Source organism: Rhinoderma darwinii, chromosome 6, assembly GCF_050947455.1.
Source record: "Rhinoderma darwinii isolate aRhiDar2 chromosome 6, aRhiDar2.hap1, whole genome shotgun sequence".
NCBI lineage: Eukaryota > Metazoa > Chordata > Amphibia > Anura > Rhinodermatidae > Rhinoderma > Rhinoderma darwinii.
The window spans coordinates 86,247,509-86,269,312 of NC_134692.1; the positions used below are offsets into that span (position 1 = coordinate 86,247,509).

Sequence of the window (21,804 nt, forward strand, 5' to 3'; positions counted from 1 at the left end):
CAGCAGACAGTATCACACATGATAGGATTAGATATAAGGCTCAGCAGACAGTTTCACACATGATGGGAATAGATACACAGCTCAGCAGACAGTATCACACATTATAGGATTCGAGATAGGGCCCAGCAGACAATATCACACATGATGGGATTAGATACACAGTTCAGCAGACAGTATCACACATGATAGGATTAGATATAAGGCCCAGCAAACAGTATCACACATGATGGGATTAGATACAGTGGCTCAGCAGACAGTATCACACATGATAGGATTAGATACACAGCTCCGCAGAAAGTATCACACATGATAGGATTAGATACACAGCTCTGCAGACAGTATCACACATGATGGGATTAGATACAGTAGGTCAGCAGACGGTATCACACATTATAGGATTAGATACAGTAGCTCAGCAGACATTATCACACATGATAGGATTAGATACAGTGACTCAGCACAGTATCACACATGATAAGATTAGATACAGTGGCTCAGCAGACAGTATCACACATGATTGGATTAGATATAGGTGTCAGCTCGCTGACATTGCGGCTCCAGCGTTGGACCCAGGAAAGGTAAGTATAATAATTGTTTTGCTTTTTTATGTGTTACTAATTATTTTTGTGTGTTTGTGTTTTTTTACAAGTTTGGTTGTTGGACTATGTCGGATTCGAGGACTACTTCAATGACAGCGTTTTTTTTATTCTCAATAAAATGGTTAATGAGGGTTGTGTTTTTTTATTTCAATAAAGTATTTTTTCTATGTGCTTGTATTTTTTTAAACTTTATTATTACCGCCTTAGTAATGTCCGCTGGCTGATTGACAACCTCCATCACTAAGGCGGGGCTTAATGTTAGCAGGTGCAGAGGCTAACACTAACACCCATTATTACCCCGGTACCCACCGCCACCAGGGGTACTGGGAAGAGCCGGGTACGAACCAGTGGTAGTGATGGTTAGGCACCGGAGCGGCCGCAGGCTGGTAGTATTAGGCTGGGAAAGGCCAAAAACAGTGGCCCTTCCCATCCTGGTAATGCTGCCTGCTGCTGCTGTAATGTATCTGGCTGGTTACGAAAATTGGGGGGGACCCCACAATCGTTCTTTCCAATTATTTTTTATTTTATTTTTTTTAAATGACGTGGGGTCCCCCCACCCCGATTTTTCATAACCAGCCAGATACAATAAAGCAGCAGCAGGTTAAAATTACCAGGGTGGGAAGGACCACTGTTTCTGGCCTTTCCTAGCCTGTTAATACCAGCCTGCGGCCGCCCCATTGCCCTACCATCACTACAGATGGTCAAGTACTGGATCGTAGCCGGCTCTACCCAGCACCCCTGGTGGTGGTGGGTACCGGGGTAATAAAGCGGGTTAGTGTTAGCCTCTGCTCCGGCTAACACTAAGCCCCGCCTTAGCAATGGACGCTGTCAATTAGCCGGCGGCCATTACTAAGGCGGTAGTAATATAGTTTTAAAAAAACACAAAGACATAGAAAAACTATTTTATTGAAATAAAAAAAAACCCACACAACCCTCATTAACCATTTTATTGATAATAAAAAAAAGCCGCCATCGAAGTAGTCCTCGAATCCGACGTGGTCCACCGACCGAACCTGTAAGAAAACACACAAAAAACGATTAGTAACACATGTGTTAGGCTTAGATACAGGGCCCATGTGTGATACTGTCTGTGGGACCCTGTATCTAAGCCTACCACAAGGTAGGCTTAGATACAGGGTCCAGCAGACAGTAATCTTATACAGGATAAGATTATTGTGTGCTGGGGCCCTGTATCTAAACCTACCGTTTGGTAGGTTTAAATACAAGGCCCATCAGACAGGATCACACATGGGTTATGTATCTAAGCCTACCATGTGATTGGCTTAGATACAGGGCCCAGCAGACAGCATCAAACAATCAGTGATCCTGTCTCATGGGCCCTCTAAGCCTGCTACATCGTAGGCTTAAAGGGGTTGTCCAGTCCCTTAACATTGATGGCCTATCCTCAGGATAGGCCATTAATAGCTGATGTGTCGGGGTCTGACTCCCGTTACCCCGCCAATCAGCTGTTTTGAAGGGGCTGCAGCACTCGTACAAGAGCTGCTTCCCCTTCATTTCCCTTACTCACTCACACTGTGAATCACTGACACGGATTCACAGTGTGAGCAAGTGACCGGAATGAAGGGAAAGCAGTTCTCGTACGAGTGCTGCGGCCCCTTCAAAACAGCTGATTGGCGGGGTAACGGGAGTCGGTCCCCGCCAATCAGCTTCAGCAGACAGGGATATTAATGTTACCCTCCTCTTCAGCCGCGGCGGAAGTTCTGTCCTGACTCTATCCAGGATCACGATGTTGTGCGGGGCGCATAGCGTTGTGACGTAATGCGCTGCGCACAGCGCTGTGACGTGAGGATCTCCGCTGCTCTCCGTAACCAGGAAGGTATGTACTGTCAGTTACTATACTTGTTATGGCAGGAAGGAGGTGAAGGGAACAAGTGAGCCCTAATCTACCCACCGCCCTGTCCCTGCCTACTTGCAACGACCCGCCCTAGGCGACGGGGTACAACTTGGCGGCGGTCCCTACGCTGACTAAGTGCAAGGGGATACAAACAGGGAACAAGCAAGGGAAGGGGCAGTAGCCCACGGAACACCGTGAGGAAACGGAGTGGTGAACGAGCCAGTCAGGATCGGAATGTAGTGGAGTATACAAACGCAGAGCACGGAGCAGGAAGCAAGCCAGGGGCAGAGCGAAGAAGGATAAGCAGGAACTGAAGCAAGGCAGAAGCACGGCAGAAGCAGGCTGGAGCAAGGCAGCAGTGGGGCCAGGAATCCAAGAAGAATAACAAGCAATGAGGAAGAGAAAACCGCAGGTATAAATGGACAGGGGGCGGAGCTAACTCCGACTGACCAGGCCGCGGTAGGCTCTCCCACTCCTGAGCCTGCCACCCTGATTGGTGGGAGCCGGTGTCAGTCTAAGAGGTCTGGCCTCAAGTGTCGACTGATTAATCCTGGGAGTATCCACAGATGTAGTGCCTGGCAGATGCTTTACAATACTAACAGGGGCCCGTGGCCTGAGTTACTATAGTAACTTTTTATTGATGTGGTGCGGTGGGCCACGGGCCCCCCCTGGCTTCGGGGTCCGACCGCTGCGACCCCTATAGCTACGCCACTGCTGCCGCGGACATTCTCTCAAATTTTTCCCAGTGCTCCCATGCAAAGTATGGGAGCATGGTCCGTAAAAAGCAAAAGATAGGACATGTCCATTGCTTTCTATGGCCTGGAAACCTTCTCGTAAATATACGGGAAGGTGTCCGTGATCAATAGAAGTGAATTGGTCCATAATTGCAGACGGTTTTTACGGTTGTGTGCATGGGGCCTTAACAGTTGTTTTTGTGTGTGGTCTGGAAAGCCCCAAGAATCTTAACCAGATAGTGACCACCAATACTCCTTTTCACGGCGGCCACTAACGGGCTTTATTCTGACGCATACACCTTTTCACGGCGGCCACGAACGGGCTTTATTCTGATGCATACGCCTTTTCACGGCGGTCACTAACGGGCTTTATTCAGATGCATACGCCTTTTCACGACGCTGTATCAGAATAAATAAGTGACACTGTGAGGAGTTAAAACTCCAAGCTCTCAGCTACCTCCGGTAACTTTTTTATTTTACCGCCGATGCAGCTGTATGAGGGCTTTTCTTTTGTGGAACGACTTGTAGTTTTTATTGGTATCATTTTGTAGTACATGCGATATTTTGATCACTTTTTAATCACATTATTTGTAAGGCAGGATGAACAGAAAACAGCAATTCTGGCAGTGTTTTGTATTTTATTTTTCACGGCGTACGACACGTGGGTTAAATAATGTAATAGCTTTATAGTTGGGGTTGTTACGGATGCGGCGATACCAATTATGTGAAACTTTTTTTTATGTTTGTAAGGGGAAAAAGTGGGTTTTTTATTTGATAGGCCCCTGCCTGTCATAGAATCCACTGGCACCCTATGATCTAATGTACATCGTCTTAAAGGAGTTGTCCGGGCACGGGGCGGTTTTTCAAACTGATGACCTATCCACAGGATAGGTCATTAGCATATGATCAGTCGGGGGTCTGAAACCTGGACCACACACCGATCAGCTGTTTCAGATGCCTCCGGGCACCGGACGTCAGGGCCGCCATCAGGAATTTTCGGTGCCCCATACAGCTAAATTTTCTGGGCCCCCCTACCGTGGCACCACCTGTTAACAGTACTCCGTCCAGCACTATATCATGGTACCCAGGGCCGCCATCAGGGGGTTATTAGGGGTACTGATGTGAGAGGCCCGGCCAAACCTTATTGAAAGGGGGGCCCGGCAACTGCCGCGACTTGCCTTTGGTAGAAAAAAAACAGGCCCCTGCAATGGGGCCCGTTTTTTTCACCAAAAGAATGTCGTGAGCTGCGGGCCCCCCTTTCAATTAGGTTTGGCCGGGCCTCTCACATCAGTACCCCTCATACCCCCCCTGATGGCGGCCCTGGGTGGCATGGGGGTCGTCATGGGGGCCGTCAAACACCGCCCGCGCGACCGATCGCGCGCACCCGCAAACTCCCGCGCACCCGCGGCCGCCTGGAACCGCGCACCGAATTTTGAGGCAGATTTTGACCTGCCCACACTATCTTGCCGCGTTTTTTGCTGCGTTTTTTGCCTGCGGCAATTGAGGACAGCAGACAAAAAACGCAGCGAAAAATGCATTTTCTGCCTCCCATTGATTTTGATGGGAGGTCAGAGGCGGAACCGCGGCAAGAAAGGACCTGCTGTTTTTTCTTTTTTCCGCGACTGGCTCCCATTGATTTCAGATTAAATCAATGGGAGGCGGTTTTGGAAGTTGTTTGGTGCTGATTCTGACGCAGTGTCCGAGTCAATATCAAGGCCCAAAAACTTTGTGAACTGGGCCTTATTGTTAGGGCTTATTCAGACGAACGTGTAATAGGTCCGTGCAACGTGCGTGATTTTCACGTGCCTCGCACGGACCTATGTTACTCTATGGGGCTGTGCAGACTGTCAGTGATTTTCACGCGCCTCGCACGGACCTATGTTACTCTATGGGGCCGTGCAGACTGTCAGTGATTTTCACACAGCGTGTGTCCGCTGCATAAAACTCACGACTATATTTGTGCATTGTTCGCGCATCACGCACCCATTGAAGTCAATGGGTGCATGAAAATCACACCCAGCACTTCCGCAGCAGTATAAACTATGAATGAAAACAGAAAAGCACCACGTGCTACAAACATACAGAGTGTCATAATGATGGCGGCTGCACGAAAATCACACAGCCACGCATCATACGCTGCTGACACACGGAGCTGTTATGGACCTTTTGCATGCGCAAAACGCCACTATTTTGCGCGCGCAAAAAGCACACGCTCCTGTGAATCCGGCCTTTGGGTAGGAACACACTAGGCATGAACACTGCGGATTTTATGCGACACATTTTATTGTGGAAAATCTGCAGCGTATTACAGTCGCAGCAGAGTGGATGAGATTTGAACAAATCTCATCCACACGCTGCAAAAAAAATTGACCTGCAGTGTGGCTTTTTAAGCCGCAGCGTGTCAATTTATTCTGTGGAATCGCTGCTCCTCTGTTGCGGAAATGCTGCGGTTCTGCCGCAAAAATCACACATGACAAAAAAAAAAAAGCCACTTTTTTAAATTTATAAAAAAGTTTAGACTTGCCCCGGCCGTAGTTTAGGTGACGCATCTCTCTTCTGAACGTAGCCCCGCCTCCTGGGATGACGCTGTAGACCATGTGACCGCTGCAGAAGTCACATGGGATGAAACATCATGACAGGAGGCGGGGCTGCGTTAAGAATAGAGGATCGCGTCACCAGGACTACGGCCGGGGCAAGTCTAAACTTTTTTGTAAATTTAAAAAAGTGCCTTTTTTTTTTTTTTATCATTTGTGATTTTTGCGGCAGAACCGCAGCATTTCCGCAACAGAGGAGCAGCGATTCCACAGCATAAATTGACATGCTGCGGCTTAAAAAGCCACACTACAGGTCAATTTTTTTTGCAGCATGTGAATGAGATTTGTTCAAATCTCATCCACTCTGCTGCGACTAATACGCTGCAGATTTTCTACAATAAAATGTGTTGCATAAAATCCGCAGTGTTCATGCCTAGTTTGTTCCTACCCTAAGGCTGGATTCACACGAGCGTGTGCTTTTTGCGCGCGCAAAAAAGTGGCGTTTTGCGCATGCAAAAGGTCCATAACATCTCTGTGTGGCAGCAGCGTATGATGCGTGGCTGTGTGATTTTCGTGCAGCCGCCATCATTATGACACTCTGTTTGTATGTTTGTAGCACGTGGTGCTTTTCTGTTTTCATCCACAGTTTATACTGCTGCGGAAGTGCTGGGCGTGATTTTCATGCACCCATTGACTTCAATGGGTGCGTGATGCGCGAACAATGCACAATTATTGGACATGTCGTGAGTTTTACGCAGCGGACACACGCTGCGTGAAAATCACTGACAGTCTGCACGGCCCCAGAGTAACATAGGTCCGTGCGAGGCGCGTGAAAATCACGCGCGTTGCATGGACCTATTACACGTTCGTCTGAATAAGCCCTAACAATAAGGCCCAGTTCACAGAGTTTTTGGGCCTTGATATTGACTCGGACACTGCGACAGAATCAGCACCAAACAACTTCCAAAACCGCCTCCCATTGATTTAATCTGAAATCAATGGGAGCCAGTCACGGAAAAAAGAAAAAGCAGCACATCCTTTCTTGCCGCGGTTCCGCCTCTGACCTCCCATTGAAATCAACGGGAGGCAGAAAATGCATTTTTCGCTGTGTTTTTTGTCTGCTGTCCTCAATCGCCGCGGGTAAAAAACGCAGCAAAAAACGCGGCAAGATAGTGTTTAAGGAATTTTGAGGCAGATTTTTTCGGCCTGCAAAATACTCTGTGTGAACAGGGCCATACTTAAACAGCACTTTGAGACACTTTACTCACTGTCAGAAGAGCTGCTGGCTCCCACTCCAGTCCTCGTCAGGCTATGTCTTTGGTCCAGATGTCCAGTCCTTCACCTCCAGGCTCCAGAAAATGGCGGGATCGTAGAACTCCTGCCGCCGCACAACAACTGGACTCCTCCCCCTCTCCAACCGCAGCTACGCTCTGGAGGAGGAGGAGGCGGCGGAGGAGGAGGGGGTTCAGCAGGTAACTAGTCTGTGCGCCGCTCTCCCTGTGTGGCTGTCCTTGCCAGTAGTTCAGCGATGTTCTTGTGGTGCGGGCGCACCGCTTCCCTCTTGCCGGCGGGCACGAGCGTTTTGTGCGCCGGCACGCCCGGTCGTTCGCGCTACTGCGGTCCTTCGTGCGTGCGTGCTTGTGCGGTCCTGCGCGTGCGGGCGCGTTTGCGGTCGAGCGCGCGCAAGCGGGCGGTGTTTCACGGCGGTGTTTGATGAGAGGGGGGCCCGCAGCTCGCGGCGGTGTTTGACAAGAGGGGGGCCCGCAGCTCACGACATTGTTTTGGTGAAAAGAACAGGCCCCATTGCAGTGGCCTGTTTTTTCCTACCAAAGGCAAGTCGCGGCAGTTGCCGGGCCCCCTACAGTAGTACCCCTAATACCCCCCTGATGGCGGCCCTGCCGGACGTTATGTAGTGGTCGGTCCTGGAAGCAGATGGCTCAGTACGCTGTATAGTAGCCGTGCTGGATTACTGCAGATCTGCTCTTATTCACTTGAATAGGACCAGAGCTGCAGTATTACAGCACGGCCGCTATACTGTGGGGTCGCTGGTCAGTTTCCCCTGAAAATATCAGTTAAAAGTTGACTACCTTTCTATGACATCATTAACAACAAAGGGTACCTATAAGTTCAGAATTAATTTGGTAACATCTTTTTGACAACAGATTTCTAAATGAGTAACTGACAATAATACATTGAAGAAGATGTCTAAAAAGAAGTCAAAGCGAAAATGTAGCAGTTGCCTATAGCAACAAATTCGTCCTGAAGCTGACGTGGTTGCTGCAGGCAACTACTCCAATTTCCCTTCGTATGTACCTAAAGTACAGTCCTGTAACTTTACAACGTGGCTTTTGATACTCATACAAGGCAGACACGTACAACTCGGCCTGTACTAACATGGCGTCATGGCAACGTCATTCCAACAGGAAATTGAAGGCCGGAAATATATGGTGCAGCATCGACTCCGCTCGTAGCCGTATTGGGAGTGTCACAAGCTGAAACAGAGGAAGTTCGGTTTTTACTTGTAGTGGGATAACAAATGACGTATGCTGGAAACTAATGTAACAGTGGAAATTTCCTTGTGCTTTAAACATTAGATCCGACGCTGTAGACTCCCGGTTTCTATTCATCATGTCTGGCAGCTCTTCTGAGGTGAGCGGCATTCTTTCGTTATTTCGCTGTAGCAGCAGTGTAGACGTGTGATAGCGGCACAGTGTAGACGTGAGATAGCGGCACAGTTTACACGTGAGATAGCGGCACAGTTTACACGTGAGATAGCGGCACAGTGTACACGTGAGATAGCGGCACAGTGTACACGTGAGATAACTGCACACTTGAAAGCCTCCGGCACTTCGTTTTGTGCGTCTGTCCTTCACAGTACGTTACTGGGGGAGCGCTGTTATTACATGCCCTCTATTACTCCCTCAATGCATCTTCATTACCATTAGATCAGATTATATTGTACAAAGCACTCTTGATATCCATTATTTCAATGTCATTAGAAATTTTGATGTAACTGCACCCTCGAAGATTATTTTGGGTAAGGGCATAAGTAGCAAATTCTAATCGGATATTAAATCATAGGGTTGCCACCTTCACAAAATATAAAAGAGGGCGTGGTGTGTGATTTCATACTTAACCGCTTAATGACTAGGTCTGAAAAGGAATGTGTTGCAAATTAAAAAAAAATTCAAGCAAGCTACTTATTCTTATTATATAGTTTTTTCTTTTTGTGTACTTTTTTTTTTTTTTGTTCTACAAAGTGGAAAGTATTAAAAATTAAATAATAATTTTACATGTTTTCCTATGTTGGCCACCAGAGGGAGCACTTCCCAGAATTACAGCAAGGTGAATCAGGCAAAGCAACATGACTGCTGCTGTAAATGTGGGAGCCTCACCCCCTCCCTATTTTTGGCTACAAGCCAGGAAAATGTCTTCAAATTGGCAACCAGTGTCCAACTACCACTTTTGAAGTGATTGTACAATGCAGCTGGCAGAAGCTATAGAACACACCAAAAGGCTAAGGCTGGATTCACACGAGCATGTTTGGTCCGTAAAGGACGGAACGTATTTCGGCCGCAAGTCTTGAACTGAACACGCTGCAGGGAGCCGGGCTCCTAGCATCGTAGTTATGTACGATGCTAGGAGTCACTGCCTCTCCGTGGAACTACTGTCCCGTACTGAAAACATGATTACAGTACGGGACAATTGTCCCGCAGCGAGGCAGGGACTCTTAGCGTCGTACATAACTACGATGCTAGGAGCCCGGCTCCCTGCAGTGTGTTCGGTCCGGGATTTGCGGCCGAAATACGTTCCGTCCTTTACGGACCGAACATGCTCGTGAGAATCCAGCCTTAGAATGATCAAAGTCAAGAGGAAAGACTCTGTGGTGAATGGCATTTCAGTTGACCGGTTCAAACGGCGTGTATTTTATGTGTCAAAAAAAGCTTGATTAAAGAGGCTCTGATTATCAAATCCCTATCTCCTATTGCATGTGATTGGCCTGCAATGTAGATATCAGTAAAAAAAAAAATATTTTTAAAAAACTATCATTTTTGGCCAAGTTATGAGCAATTTTATATTTATGCAAATGAGCCTTTCTAATGGACAACTGGGAGTGTATTGTGTTTGTAACATCTGGGCGTGTTTACTTGTTTTACTAGCTGGGCGTTGTGAATAGAAGTGTATGATGTTTCTATTAGGCTGGGTTCACACGAGCATGTTACGTCCGTAAAGGACGGAACGTATTTCGGCCGCAAGTCCCGGACCGAACACAGTGCAGGGAGCTGGGCTCCTATAGCATCATAGTTATGTACGATGCTAGGAGTCCCTGCCTCGCTGCAGGACAACTGTCCCCTACTGTAATCATGTTTTCAGTATGGGACAGTAGTTCCACGGAGAGGCAGGGACTCCTTGCATCGTACATAACTATGATGCTAGGAACCCGGCTCCCTGTAGTGTGCTCAGTCCGGGAAATGCGGCCGACCTGCGGACCGTATATCACGGACTGAACACGCTCGTGTAAATCCGGCCTTAGGCCCTGTTCACACGTTTTTGTTTTTTTTTGCAGGCAGAAAGAAAATTCCTTCAGGAATTTTGGGGCACTTTTTTGCCTGCGGTTTTTTTCTGCGGTTTTTGCCCACGGCCATTAAATCTAATGCGGGCACCACGGGCAAAAACGCCACTAAAACCTCTTGGAAGCGAGCGCTGCAGCATTTTTCTGCCTCCCATTAATTTCAATAGGTCAGAGGCAGAAGCTACGACAAGAAAGGACGCACTGCTTTTTTTTCCCTGCGAGCGGCCTGATCTGCCCAGGAAAAAGATGGTTCTGCATCACCATGAAATCACTGCGGAGCAATTTTGGGGGTTTTATGGCGCTGATTCAGATGCAGTTTCTGCTCCAAAACTGCTATGTGAACAGGGAGTTATGTCTCTCTGTTTTTTAATACTTTATTAGCACCTTAGTAATGGCATTTGTCTGTTTGATGATGTCCATTACTAAGGCGGAGCTTAGTGCTAGCCAGTAAAAAGGTAGCTCCTCCCCCCCAGTATCGGGAGGAGCCGGGTACAATCCGGTACCCGACCATCTATAGCGACGGCCAGGTGCTAGCCTTTTTACTAGCTAACAATAAGCCCCACCTTAGTAATGGACATTGTCAAACAGACAACTGCCATTACGAAGGTGCTAACAAAGTATTAAAAAAACAGACATATTTTTTATTGAAATAAAACTCCCCCACAGGACCATTGTTAACCATTTTATTTATTTAAAAAAATATTTAAAAAAACGTAGATCGCACTAGTCCACTAAATCTACGATGTAGTCCAACGAATCTACGACATAGTCCAATAGGTCCAGTGGCACCTGCAAAGCAATACAATAAAGTTGGTAATATGAAAAATAAAAATCCTTATACTCCGCTAGAGCAAACTTCTGCCTTGTGCCACAATAAATACTAAAGGTTGATGAACTGGGACGGGAACTAGAGATGCCGCAGAAAAATTAATAGTTATTAATAATTCTGACGCATCATGGAACTCCCCGTCACAAACCACCTCCACGCATGCAGCATCTCAAAAACACACACACACACACACACACACCTCCGTACACGTACGTCCCCACACACGCCCGTCCCCACACGCATGTTCCGTCCCCCAGCACATGTACGTCCCTCACGCACGCGTACGTCCCCCCCCGCACACACATGTACCCCCCGCACATATGTACATACTTATCCCCTATGCCCTGTAGCTGCCATATTTCATCTGTGTATGTGTCGTGAAGAGACGCATACAGATGAAATAAAAAATGGCAGCCCCCAGTACAATAAAATAATAGTCTTTATATAGCGCCAACATATTCCAGCACTTTACAATTCAGGGGTACATTGTACAGACAATACATATTGACCAAAATAATTTACAATTCAAACGAGGAGTGAGGACCCTGCTCGCAGGAGCTTACAGGGAGTAAGGGAGTCACAGAATGGAAAAAATGCTTGTTAAAGAGGCTCTGTCACCACATTATAAGTGTCCTATCTCCTATATAAGGAGATTGGCGCTATAATGTAGGTGACAGCAGTGCTTTATATTTAAAAAAAAAACGATCTATTTTCACAATGTTAGGAGCGATTTTGGTTTATGCTAATGAGTTTCTTAATTTCCCAAGTGGGCGTATTTTTACTTTCGACCACGTGGGCGTTGTACAGAGGAGTGTATGACGCTGACCAATCGGCATCATGCACTCCTCTCCATTCATTTAGACAGCAGAATCGCATTCTTACTAGAACATGATCTGCAGCCACATACACAGCGATTCTGCTTGATTAACATTAATCCAGTGTCCTGATAATGAATACACCTGACCATCCAGCCTGGACGTCATGTGTATTCAGAATCCTGATACTTCTGAATCTTTTCTGTGAGATTCCAGCAACGGATACGAAATCTCGCGAGATTACAGAGGTAAACGAGATTTCGTATCCGCTATGTGCAGCCACATAAACACACTTATGTTACTGCAGTGTCCTGACGATGAATAAACATTACCTCCAGCCAGGACGTGATGTGTATTCAGAATCCTGACACTTCGCTAATACAATCCCGACACTACAGCGCAGCAAGCGTGTTATGTTCTACTTTTTACTTTTTTCTTAGGGTATGTTCACACGGCAGCGTCCGTAACGGCTGAAATTACTCGGATGTTTTCAGGAGAAAACATCCCCGTAATTTGAGCCGTAACGGCATGTGCAGGCGCTTGAACGCCGCGTCCATTACGGACGTAATTGGCGTTGCTATTCATTGGAGTCAATGAATAACGGCTCCAATTACGTCCCAAGAAGTGACAGGACACTTCTTTGGCGCGGGTGTCTATTTACGCGCCGTCTTTTGACAGCGACACGTAAATATACGCCTCGTGTGAACAGACAAACGTCAGCCCATTGCTTTCAATGGGCAGATGTTTGCCAACGCTATTGAGGTGCATTTTCGGACGTAATTCGAGGCGTAAAATGCCCGAATTACGTCCGTAAATAGTGTGTGTGAACATACCCTTACTTTTACTTCTCTATGGGGGCTGCCATTTTTTTTTTTCATCTCTGTATGTGTCGATTAACGACACATACAGAGATGGAATACGGCACCTACAACCCCATAGAAAATGCAAACGTGAGCCGTTCCATTAACTTCAGTGCACACGCCGTCTGTGTGGGAACGGCGCATGCGCTGCTCCCACACAGACCAAAACGAAGTTCGTTCGCGGAGCGAAATCTGGCGCCATTTTCTTGTGGACCGGAAGCTGCTTCCGGCCATATGTTCAAAGAAGCGAAGGTGCAAGGAATAGGAGGAGGCGGTGGCAGCAGGAGAAGGTAATTTATGTTCGTGTATGTGATGTGTGTATTATGTTCGTGTATGTTCGTGTTATACTGTCGCCTGAGCACTGTATCTAATCCTCCTACACTGGTCAGTCGCTCAGAAAATGGCGGCACACAGTGTAGGAGGTTTGAAGATTCAAACTCCTCCTCCTGGCGCTAGCCAGAATAAGGGAGGGGGGATTGTGTGAGGACACTAGAGAGAGTGTGTCTACCCCAAATTTGCAGCATAAAGCAATGAGGATGCTTTACCACATTGACCATGCTGCAATTTTTGGAATTGCTCCTTCTAGTGCTCAGCACATGGAAATGTTATAAATTGGAATCTAATTTATAATATTTCCTGACTTGTGAAAAAATGTAAAAAAAGAAAACGTGTAATCACTTAAATAATAATTGTTTAACAAAAAAAATAATTTCTAGCTACACATTCCCTTTAACCCCTTAATGACCGGGCATGTTTGTACCTTAATGACCAAGCCAGATTTGTCAAATCTGGTATGTCTTTTTTTTTTTTTAAATCAAACCAATTTTTATTGATATTACAACATACATTATAAATCTCATGTACATCAACTCAATTCCAACAGTCAATAAATTTTTGGTTTTGTACATCATATACAGTTACATTTAACATAACTCCCCCTTCCCTCCATCCCAACTCCCCCCCCCCCCCCCGCAGTACCTCCTCCTTTCCCTGACTCGTATAACCATTCTCTCTCCTGCCTCATACTTATTTATCAATAATCGCCTCCTGATCATTTCACCTTACGATGTTTCCTACCTCACTGCCGTGCCATAATTGTGTACCCATTTTCCCCATTGCTTATCATGTTTGTGTGTTGCCCCACGTTTTAGATATATCCGATGTTCCAATGCCACCGTGTGATTAACGTATCCCACTAGTTCAGACACCTCCGGGGGATCCGTATTCAGCCAATATTTTGCTATTAATTTTCTAGCATGATACAAAACCTTTTTTATGGCCAGTAATTCAACTCCATCTCCTCCTTCTTCCCCCATACAACCCAACACATAGATCTTAGGTTCTAACGGAAAATCTCTTCCCATTATTCCTTCGATATTTCAAATCTGACCCGTCACTTTATGTGGTAATAACTCTGGAATGCTTATACCTATCCAATCAACTCTGAGATTGTTTTCTCGTGGGACATTGGGCTTTATGTTAGTGGTAAGATTTGGTTGATATATTCAGTGTTTATTTGTGAAAATTAGCAACATTTTGGGAAAATGTGGGAAAAATAGAATTTTTCTTTTAGTTCAATGTATCCGCTTGTAAGAAGACCGATAGTAATCCTACACAAAATAGTTACTAGATCACATTTCCCGGTGGCCTAGCAGCAGATGTAAGCAGACGTGTATTGCTGGGGCTCCCGCTGTGCCCATCCTGATAACCACGTTTATCACTAACTTACCTGGGTAATAATTACCGACTTGAGTGCTGTGAAGCTGGAGGTGACGGTACCGATCAGCTCGGCTGCAATTACCCGCTCAAAGAAGCAAAAAACGCCGCCGGCGAGTCCGGGGCCGGGACTCCAAGATGGCGCTGAGGAGAGAGACTGCCGGAGCAGACACATGCGCTCTGAAGCAGCAGACAGGCTGGAGAGATTTGCACGAATACCCTGTGCGAGCAGTTCGGCAGCAAGCAGAACACCTGTTGCTAGCAGTGGAAAGACAGGCAGCCCGGCTTATGGCTCACGTTACTCTGTGCTGGAGGAGGACTCGGTGAGTGAAGAGTAGGAAGAGCTGGGTGGTCAGCGGAGGGAAAGGCATAATGATGGTGGCAGAACGCACCACAGGAAAGATAAGGTGCAGGAGCCGTCCCTCACAGACATACTTGCTGCAGTGAAGCAGAACTCCTCGATTCTCTGATGTGATGTACAGTCACATTCATTGGCTGTGGTAGCCCTGCAGGCTAAGGCAGATGATTTAGAGAATCGGCTACGCAGAAATAACGTGCGCTTGGTTGGAGTGACGGAAAAAGTAGAAGGCAATAACTCTGATGAATTTTTTGAAAAATGACTGCTGGAACAGTTTGGCCGAGAGGAATTATCTCCTTTATGTGCTGTCGAGAGGGCGCACAGAGTGCCTACCAGACCGGGACCGCCGGGGAGACCCCCGAGACCGGTCTTGGTGAAGCTGCTGCATTACAAGGACAGAGATCTGATATTGCGGAAGGCCAGAGAGCGGCAAGATATATCCATTAATGGTGTTAAAGTGTCCTTTTTTCTGGATTTCTCTGCGGAAGTGCAGAGAAAGCGGTTGCAATATTGGGACGTTAAAAAAACGTCTGCGAGACCTGAACATTCAATATTCCATGATGTATCCGGCCAAATTGCGAGTAGTTGCGTTTGGGACTGCTTCGTTTTTTGAGACCCCTCGGAAGGCTGCAAGATGGCTGGACTGGACAGTCGACTGCGGAGACCTGCTGGAGAGGAGGACGCGTGAAAGCCCGCTTAGGCGGTGAAGTGAGGAGGCCATGCTGTCTTTTGCGGGACTGTAGTATTCTACACTATGTTCTGATGTTTTCATGTGAGCGAACACCCTTAACTCGCGCTCAGCAGGGTGATATCCTTTTAAAAGTTATCATACTTGATGGAAATGGTATTATGGGATAACTACTGGGTAACTGTTTCTGTAATATCTGCTGATTGTGTGGGATTGTTTATTACCTATGCATAGCAGTGGGAGTCACCACTTCAAGGGAGTGGTGAGAACGTTACATGGTCAGGTTGGAGGTGCCTTTAAGGCATGCCACATGTTCACACTCAGGTGTGCTCCTGTTTGATAGGAGGGACAGTACATGTTGCTCTAACCCTTTTCGGGGGGGAGGGAGGGGGTGCATGGCTGAGTATCTCGGTTAAAGTAGCTTGGCTCAGTGGCAGACTTCTTTGTTATGATGCCTGATGGGGTCGGTTAAATGTTTATCCTGGAATGTCCGGGGAATAAGGGAACCTAGGAAACGCCAGGCGATTTTCGACTGCGTTAAACCACAAAATGCCCTGATGCCCGGGTTGCATTTAACTAAAGATTCGGTGTCCTTACTACATAGATTGTGGATCGCACATGGGTTTCACTCATTCCATACGACTTATTCTAGGGGGGTGAGTCTGCTGATACATAGGAGTCTTCCCTTTTGTTTGTCATTCGTCTTTCTCTGATGGGGAGGGGAGGTATGTGGGAGTGCACTGCACCATATATCATTGAGAATGTATTTTAGTGGTACTGTACATCCCTCCTCCTTATTCTAGCACTGTACTTAAGAAAGTTATGGAAAAACTTTCCATGTTGCCTGAGGTGCCGTTACTCCTGATGGGGGACTTTAAAGAGACACTGTCACCACATTATAAGTGCCCTGTCTCCTATATAAGGAGATCGGCGCTGTAAGGTAGGTGACAGTAATGCTTTTTATTTTAAAAAACAATCTTTTTTCACAAAGTTAGAAGCGATTTAAGTTTATGCTAATGAGCTTTCTTAATGCCCAAGTGGGCGTACTTTTACTTTCGACCAAGTGGGCGTTGTACAGAGGAGTGCATGATGCTGACCAATCAGCATCATGCACTCCTCTCCATTCATTTACACTGCACTAGCGATATAGATATATCGCTATGTGCAGCCTCATACACAAGCCCTAACATTACTAGTGTCCTGATAATGAATACACATGAAATCCAGCCTGGACGTCATGTGTACTCAGAATCCTGACACTTCTGACTCTTTTTTTTTTGTGAGATTCCGGCAAGTGACACCAAATCTCGTTTATCTCCGAGATCTCGCGAGATTTCGTATCCATTGCTGGAATCTCACAAAAAAGATTCAGAAGGGTCAGGATTCTGAGTACACATAACGTCCAGGCTGGATTTCATGTGTATTCATTATCAGGACACTAGTAATGTTAGGGCTTGTGTATGAGGCTGCACATAGCGATATATCTATATCGCTAGTGCAGTGTAAATGAATGGAGAGGAGTGCATGATGCTGATTGGTCAGCGTCATGCATTCCTCTGTACAACGCCCACTTGGTCGAAAGTAAAAGTACGCCCACTTGGGCATTAAGAAAGCTCATTAGCATAAACTGAAATCGCTCCTAACTTTGTGAAAAAAGATCGTTTTTTTTAAATAAAAAGCATTACTGTCACCTACATTACAGTGCCCATCTCCTTATGTAGGAGATGGGACACTTGTAATGTGGTGACAGAGCCTCTTTAATGCGGTGATGTATGAGGGGGTAGATAGATTTCATAGGGGTGGGGGAGGACAAGGGGTGGATATGACAGCATTTGGGAGGTTAATTGTGGAGATGGGTTTACGGGATATCTGGAGGGATAAACACCCAGGGGTGCGCCAGTACTCGTGTGCATCGTCTACATTTCAGTCTCTTTCTCGTATTGATTTGATCGTATGCTCAGCTTCAGCAGTGTCTTATGTTGCGCAAATAGAATACTTACAGAGGGTGTTGTCGGACCACTCTCCTGTGGTGGTGACGTTGGAAGTGGGTGAACGGGCTACCAGGAGTTTTGGAAATTGGAAGCTGAATGTGTTTTGGTTGAAATTGATGGATGTCAAGGAGATACGAGACCTGATAAAGGAATATTTTACTTTTAATGCTGATTCGGTACCGCAGGGGGTTTTATGGGACTCCATGAAGGCATGGCTGAGAGGAGTCTTCATTCAGTATATTAAACGGATCAAAACCAAGTCTCGGCAATTGGGGGACAGTCTGATGGAGCGGGTGACTGAAACAGAAGGGAGACATGTGGAAGAGGGTTCAGTGGACACACTTAGACATTGGGTTGAGGCTCAGCAGCTATTGAAAAATCACCAACTGGTGACGGCTGATAATAAGAGACTATTTCTAAAGCAGAAATATTATGAAGGGGAGACTGCTGGGAGGTTTCTTGCTAGGATGGCACAGCCACAAAGGAGTAATAACTTCATTCATGGCCTTTGGGGGGGGGGGGGGGGGAGGGTGGAGACAGACATGGGGCAAATTTTGCAAGTGTTTAAACGGTTTTATACTGACCTTTATACCTCAAGAGCGCATTACACAACTGGAGGATTATCTGGGACACATTCATATGCCTACCTTGGGCCCTGAGGCCAGAGATAGTTTGGAGACACCTATTTCCCTGGAGGAGTTGGGAAGCGCGATAGGGGATATGGCAAATGAGAAAGCTCCAGGCCCAGATGGTTTGCCTGGGGAAATTTATAAGGAGTATGGGACGGAATTGGCTCCACAATTTTTAACCACTCTGCTGGATAGCTTTTGAAAGAGGCAAATTACCGGATTCCCTATACGACGCAACGATAGTGGTATTACCTAAGGAGGGGAAAAATAGCCAATTGCCGAAATCCTACAGACCGATATCTTTGACGTCGGATGTTAAGCTTTTGGCAAAGGTTCTAGCGCTACGGCTAAATAAGGTGGTACAGCAGGTTGTGCATGAAGACCAATCGGGGTTCATGCCATCCAAATCAATGGCTGTAAATCTTAGGCGGTTATTCCTCAATCTTCAGGCGGTACCGGACGTCCCTGTGGGGTGGGCTGTGCTAACGTTAGATGCCGCTAAAGCGTTTGACTGTGTAGAATGGCCCTAAATTTGTGAAATGGGTGCAGTTGCTGTACGTGGCCCCTACGTCCCGAATACGGGTGAATGGAACACTGTCTGGAAAGTTTTCGCTGGCTAAGGGAACGCGCCAGGGGTGGCAATTGTCACCTTTGCGGTTTGCTCTGGCGGTGGAACCATTAGCTTGTCTCATACGACAAGAGAAGCGCATACAATATGGGGAATTGGAGGAAAAAATCTCTCTATATGCGGATGATATTTTGATATACCTGACAGACACTGAGAACTCCCTGGCGGTGGTACTAGATCACTAGACTTGGCGTATTTTCAGGATTAAATATTAACTGGAGCAAGTCCGCTCTTATGCCACTTGATCCGGTCAATATTGTGGACAGAGTTTACATACTTGGGGGTCAAGGTGACGTCTCGGGTTAACGACTATAAGACCTTAAATGTTTTGCCACTGTTGCCTAAGGTTAAAGATAAGGTGGAGACCTGGAATAGGCTACCTCTTTTTCTGCTCTGGGGAGGACCAACTTAAAGAGGCTCTGTCACCAGATTTTGCAACCCCTATCTGCTATTGCAGCAGATAGGCGCTGCAATGTAGATTACAGTAACGTTTTTATTTTTAAAAAACGAGCATTTTTGGCCAAGTTATGACCATTTTTGTAATTATGCAAATGAGGCTTGCAAAAGTCCAAGTGGGCGTGTATTATGTGCGTACATCGGGGCGTTTTTAATACTTTTACTAGCTGGGCGCTGTGAAGAGAAGTAACATCCTCTTCTCTTCAGAACGCCCAGCTTGTGACAGTGCAGATCTGTGACGTCACTCACAGGTCCTGCATCGTGACGGCCACATCGGCAGCAGAGGCTACAGTTGATTCTGCAGCAGCATCAGCGTTTGCAGGTAAGATCGACTTACCTGCAAACGCTGATGCTGCTGCAGAATCAACTGTAGCCTCTGGTGCCGTCACGATGCAGGACCTGTGAGTGACGTCACAGATCTGCACTGTGACTTCTCATCAGAGCGCCCAGCTAGTAAAAGTAGTAAAAACGCCCCGATGTACGCACATAATACACACCCACTTGGACTTTTACTTTTAAACACACCCACTTGGACTTTTGCAAGCCTCATTTGCATAACTACAAAAATGGTCATAACTTGGCCAAAAATGCTCGTTTTTTTAAAATAAAAACGTTACTGTAATCTACATTGCAGCGCCTATCTGCTGCAATAGCAGATAGGGGTTGCAAAATCTGGTGACAGAGCCTCTTTAATCAAGATGATTCTTATGCCCCAGGTACTGTACATTCTCCATAATTCCCCGGTATGGATACCCAAACATAGGTTTAGACGAATTAATAATCTTTCGGGATCTGGTCTGGAAAAAAGGGGTAACAAGAATAAAATTGGAGAAATTACAATTGCCAAAAGATGAAGGGGGTGTTGCTCTGCCGAATGCCTGGATATACTACTTGGCTGCTCAGAGCCAACATTTTAAAGGATGGGAAGACACAGAGAACTGGGGATCTAGTGCACGCTTATTATCGTACATGGGGGGGAGGAATTAACCCGCTGGAGGGGTTGGAAGCGCATACCTATACGAGATTGGCGAGTACTAAACCAACACTGCTTCTGATACATAAAGTCTGGTGGCAATGCAAACAGATTCTAAACATAGGAATGTGTACTAAATATACTCCCATATGGCATAATCCGGTTCTGTGGGAAATGTGTCAATTGGAGGGCATGTAAAAATGGGAAATTGCAGAGGTTATGCGACTACATCACCTGTATGATACTGTACTACGGTCCTTTCAGCAGTTGAAAGACCAATTCCAACTGGAACACAGTATGTTCTATCAATATTTACAGATACGTCATGCCCTACAGGCGCAGGCGACTGTGGTGGACCTGACGGTATGTACTCTAGGGGTCTTAGACTATGTGGTTAGGGCGGACACGTCTAAAGGTCTGATCTCGATGGCTTATAAGAGCTTGTTATCCAAACACCTGGGAGATCGGATGGAGCTGGTGAGAGTGAAATGGGAATGGGATATTGGCTCCTTGCCCAAAGAGGAGTGGGAGGAGATATTAGCGTCATCATGCCATCTTTCTCTGTCTGGCGCAACTCTTCTTGATACATCGAGTGTACCGAACTCCGTGGGTGTTAAAACAGATGGGGCTCAGATCAGATGCTAAATGTCCTAGGTGTACGGAGGAGAAGGCGGACATATATTATATGTTCTGGACGTGTGGGGCCTTGCGGACCTTATGGGGGGGGAGATATTGGAACTGATAAAAAAGGTATATGGTATGGAATTGGCGGCAGATCCCAAGGTTTTGCTGCTGGGGTTTGTGGGGGAACTGGAGAGCAACAGATTGGAAGGTTTGGCAATTGCAAAAATTCTATATCCGACTAGCAAGTGTATTGCTAAACATTGGCTGGACGTTTAACCCCCCCCCCCCTGTGCAGAGTGAAATTGTGGGAATGCTAAATAATAACTTTCTGATGGAATATAAAATATTTTCAAAAAGGGGCAATGAGAAGAAATTTGATAAGCAGTGGGGAAGATGGTTGGCTTGTCCTGGGGTGGTGTCCTCTGAGCAGAATATTGACGCAAGTCCTCTAAGGGATCATTTGTATTCACTTTAGGAGCAGATGGGGAGGGGGGGTAGTGAGGGATCCTGCTCATGGAAATGTTTTTGTTTTTCTTTTCTGTATCAAGTTTAACTTTTCGAGATACTGATGGGGGCTGTGCAGGGGTTGGGGAGGCAATGTTGGGGTTTTTCTCGGTCATGCTGGAACTGTTGTATATGATGCTGATACAGATGTTGTATGACTGTCAATGTCTTATTCTTCTTGTTAATAAAATTAGATTGATTTAAAAAAAACAAAAAAAAAATCACATTTCCTATATGTTGGTAGAATTTTTTGAACGATCTTTTATTTTTCTAGGATGTTACAAGACTTAGAACATAAGCAACAATTTCTCATATTTTGAATAAAATTTTAAAAGCCTCTATTTTTTAGGTACCAGTTCAGTTCTAAAGTGGCTTTGAGCGCTTTCCTTTCTATATTAGAAACCCCCATAAAACAACTAATTTTAAAAACTAGACCGC

The 21,804-nt window shown here is 46.2% G+C and overlaps 1 protein-coding gene across 1 annotated transcript in view; it reads left to right on the forward strand.

Annotated features, from left to right (window-relative positions):
• The first annotated feature begins 8,036 nt into the window (after positions 1-8,036).
• Positions 8,037-21,804, forward strand: part of FBXL18 (F-box and leucine rich repeat protein 18) — a 250,202-nt gene continuing 236,434 nt past the window's right edge. The window contains exon 1 of the mRNA XM_075830009.1: positions 8,037-8,371. Within this exon, the coding sequence (XP_075686124.1) occupies positions 8,351-8,371 (21 nt within the window). The 5' untranslated portion in view covers positions 8,037-8,350. The remainder of the gene's footprint in view (positions 8,372-21,804) is intronic.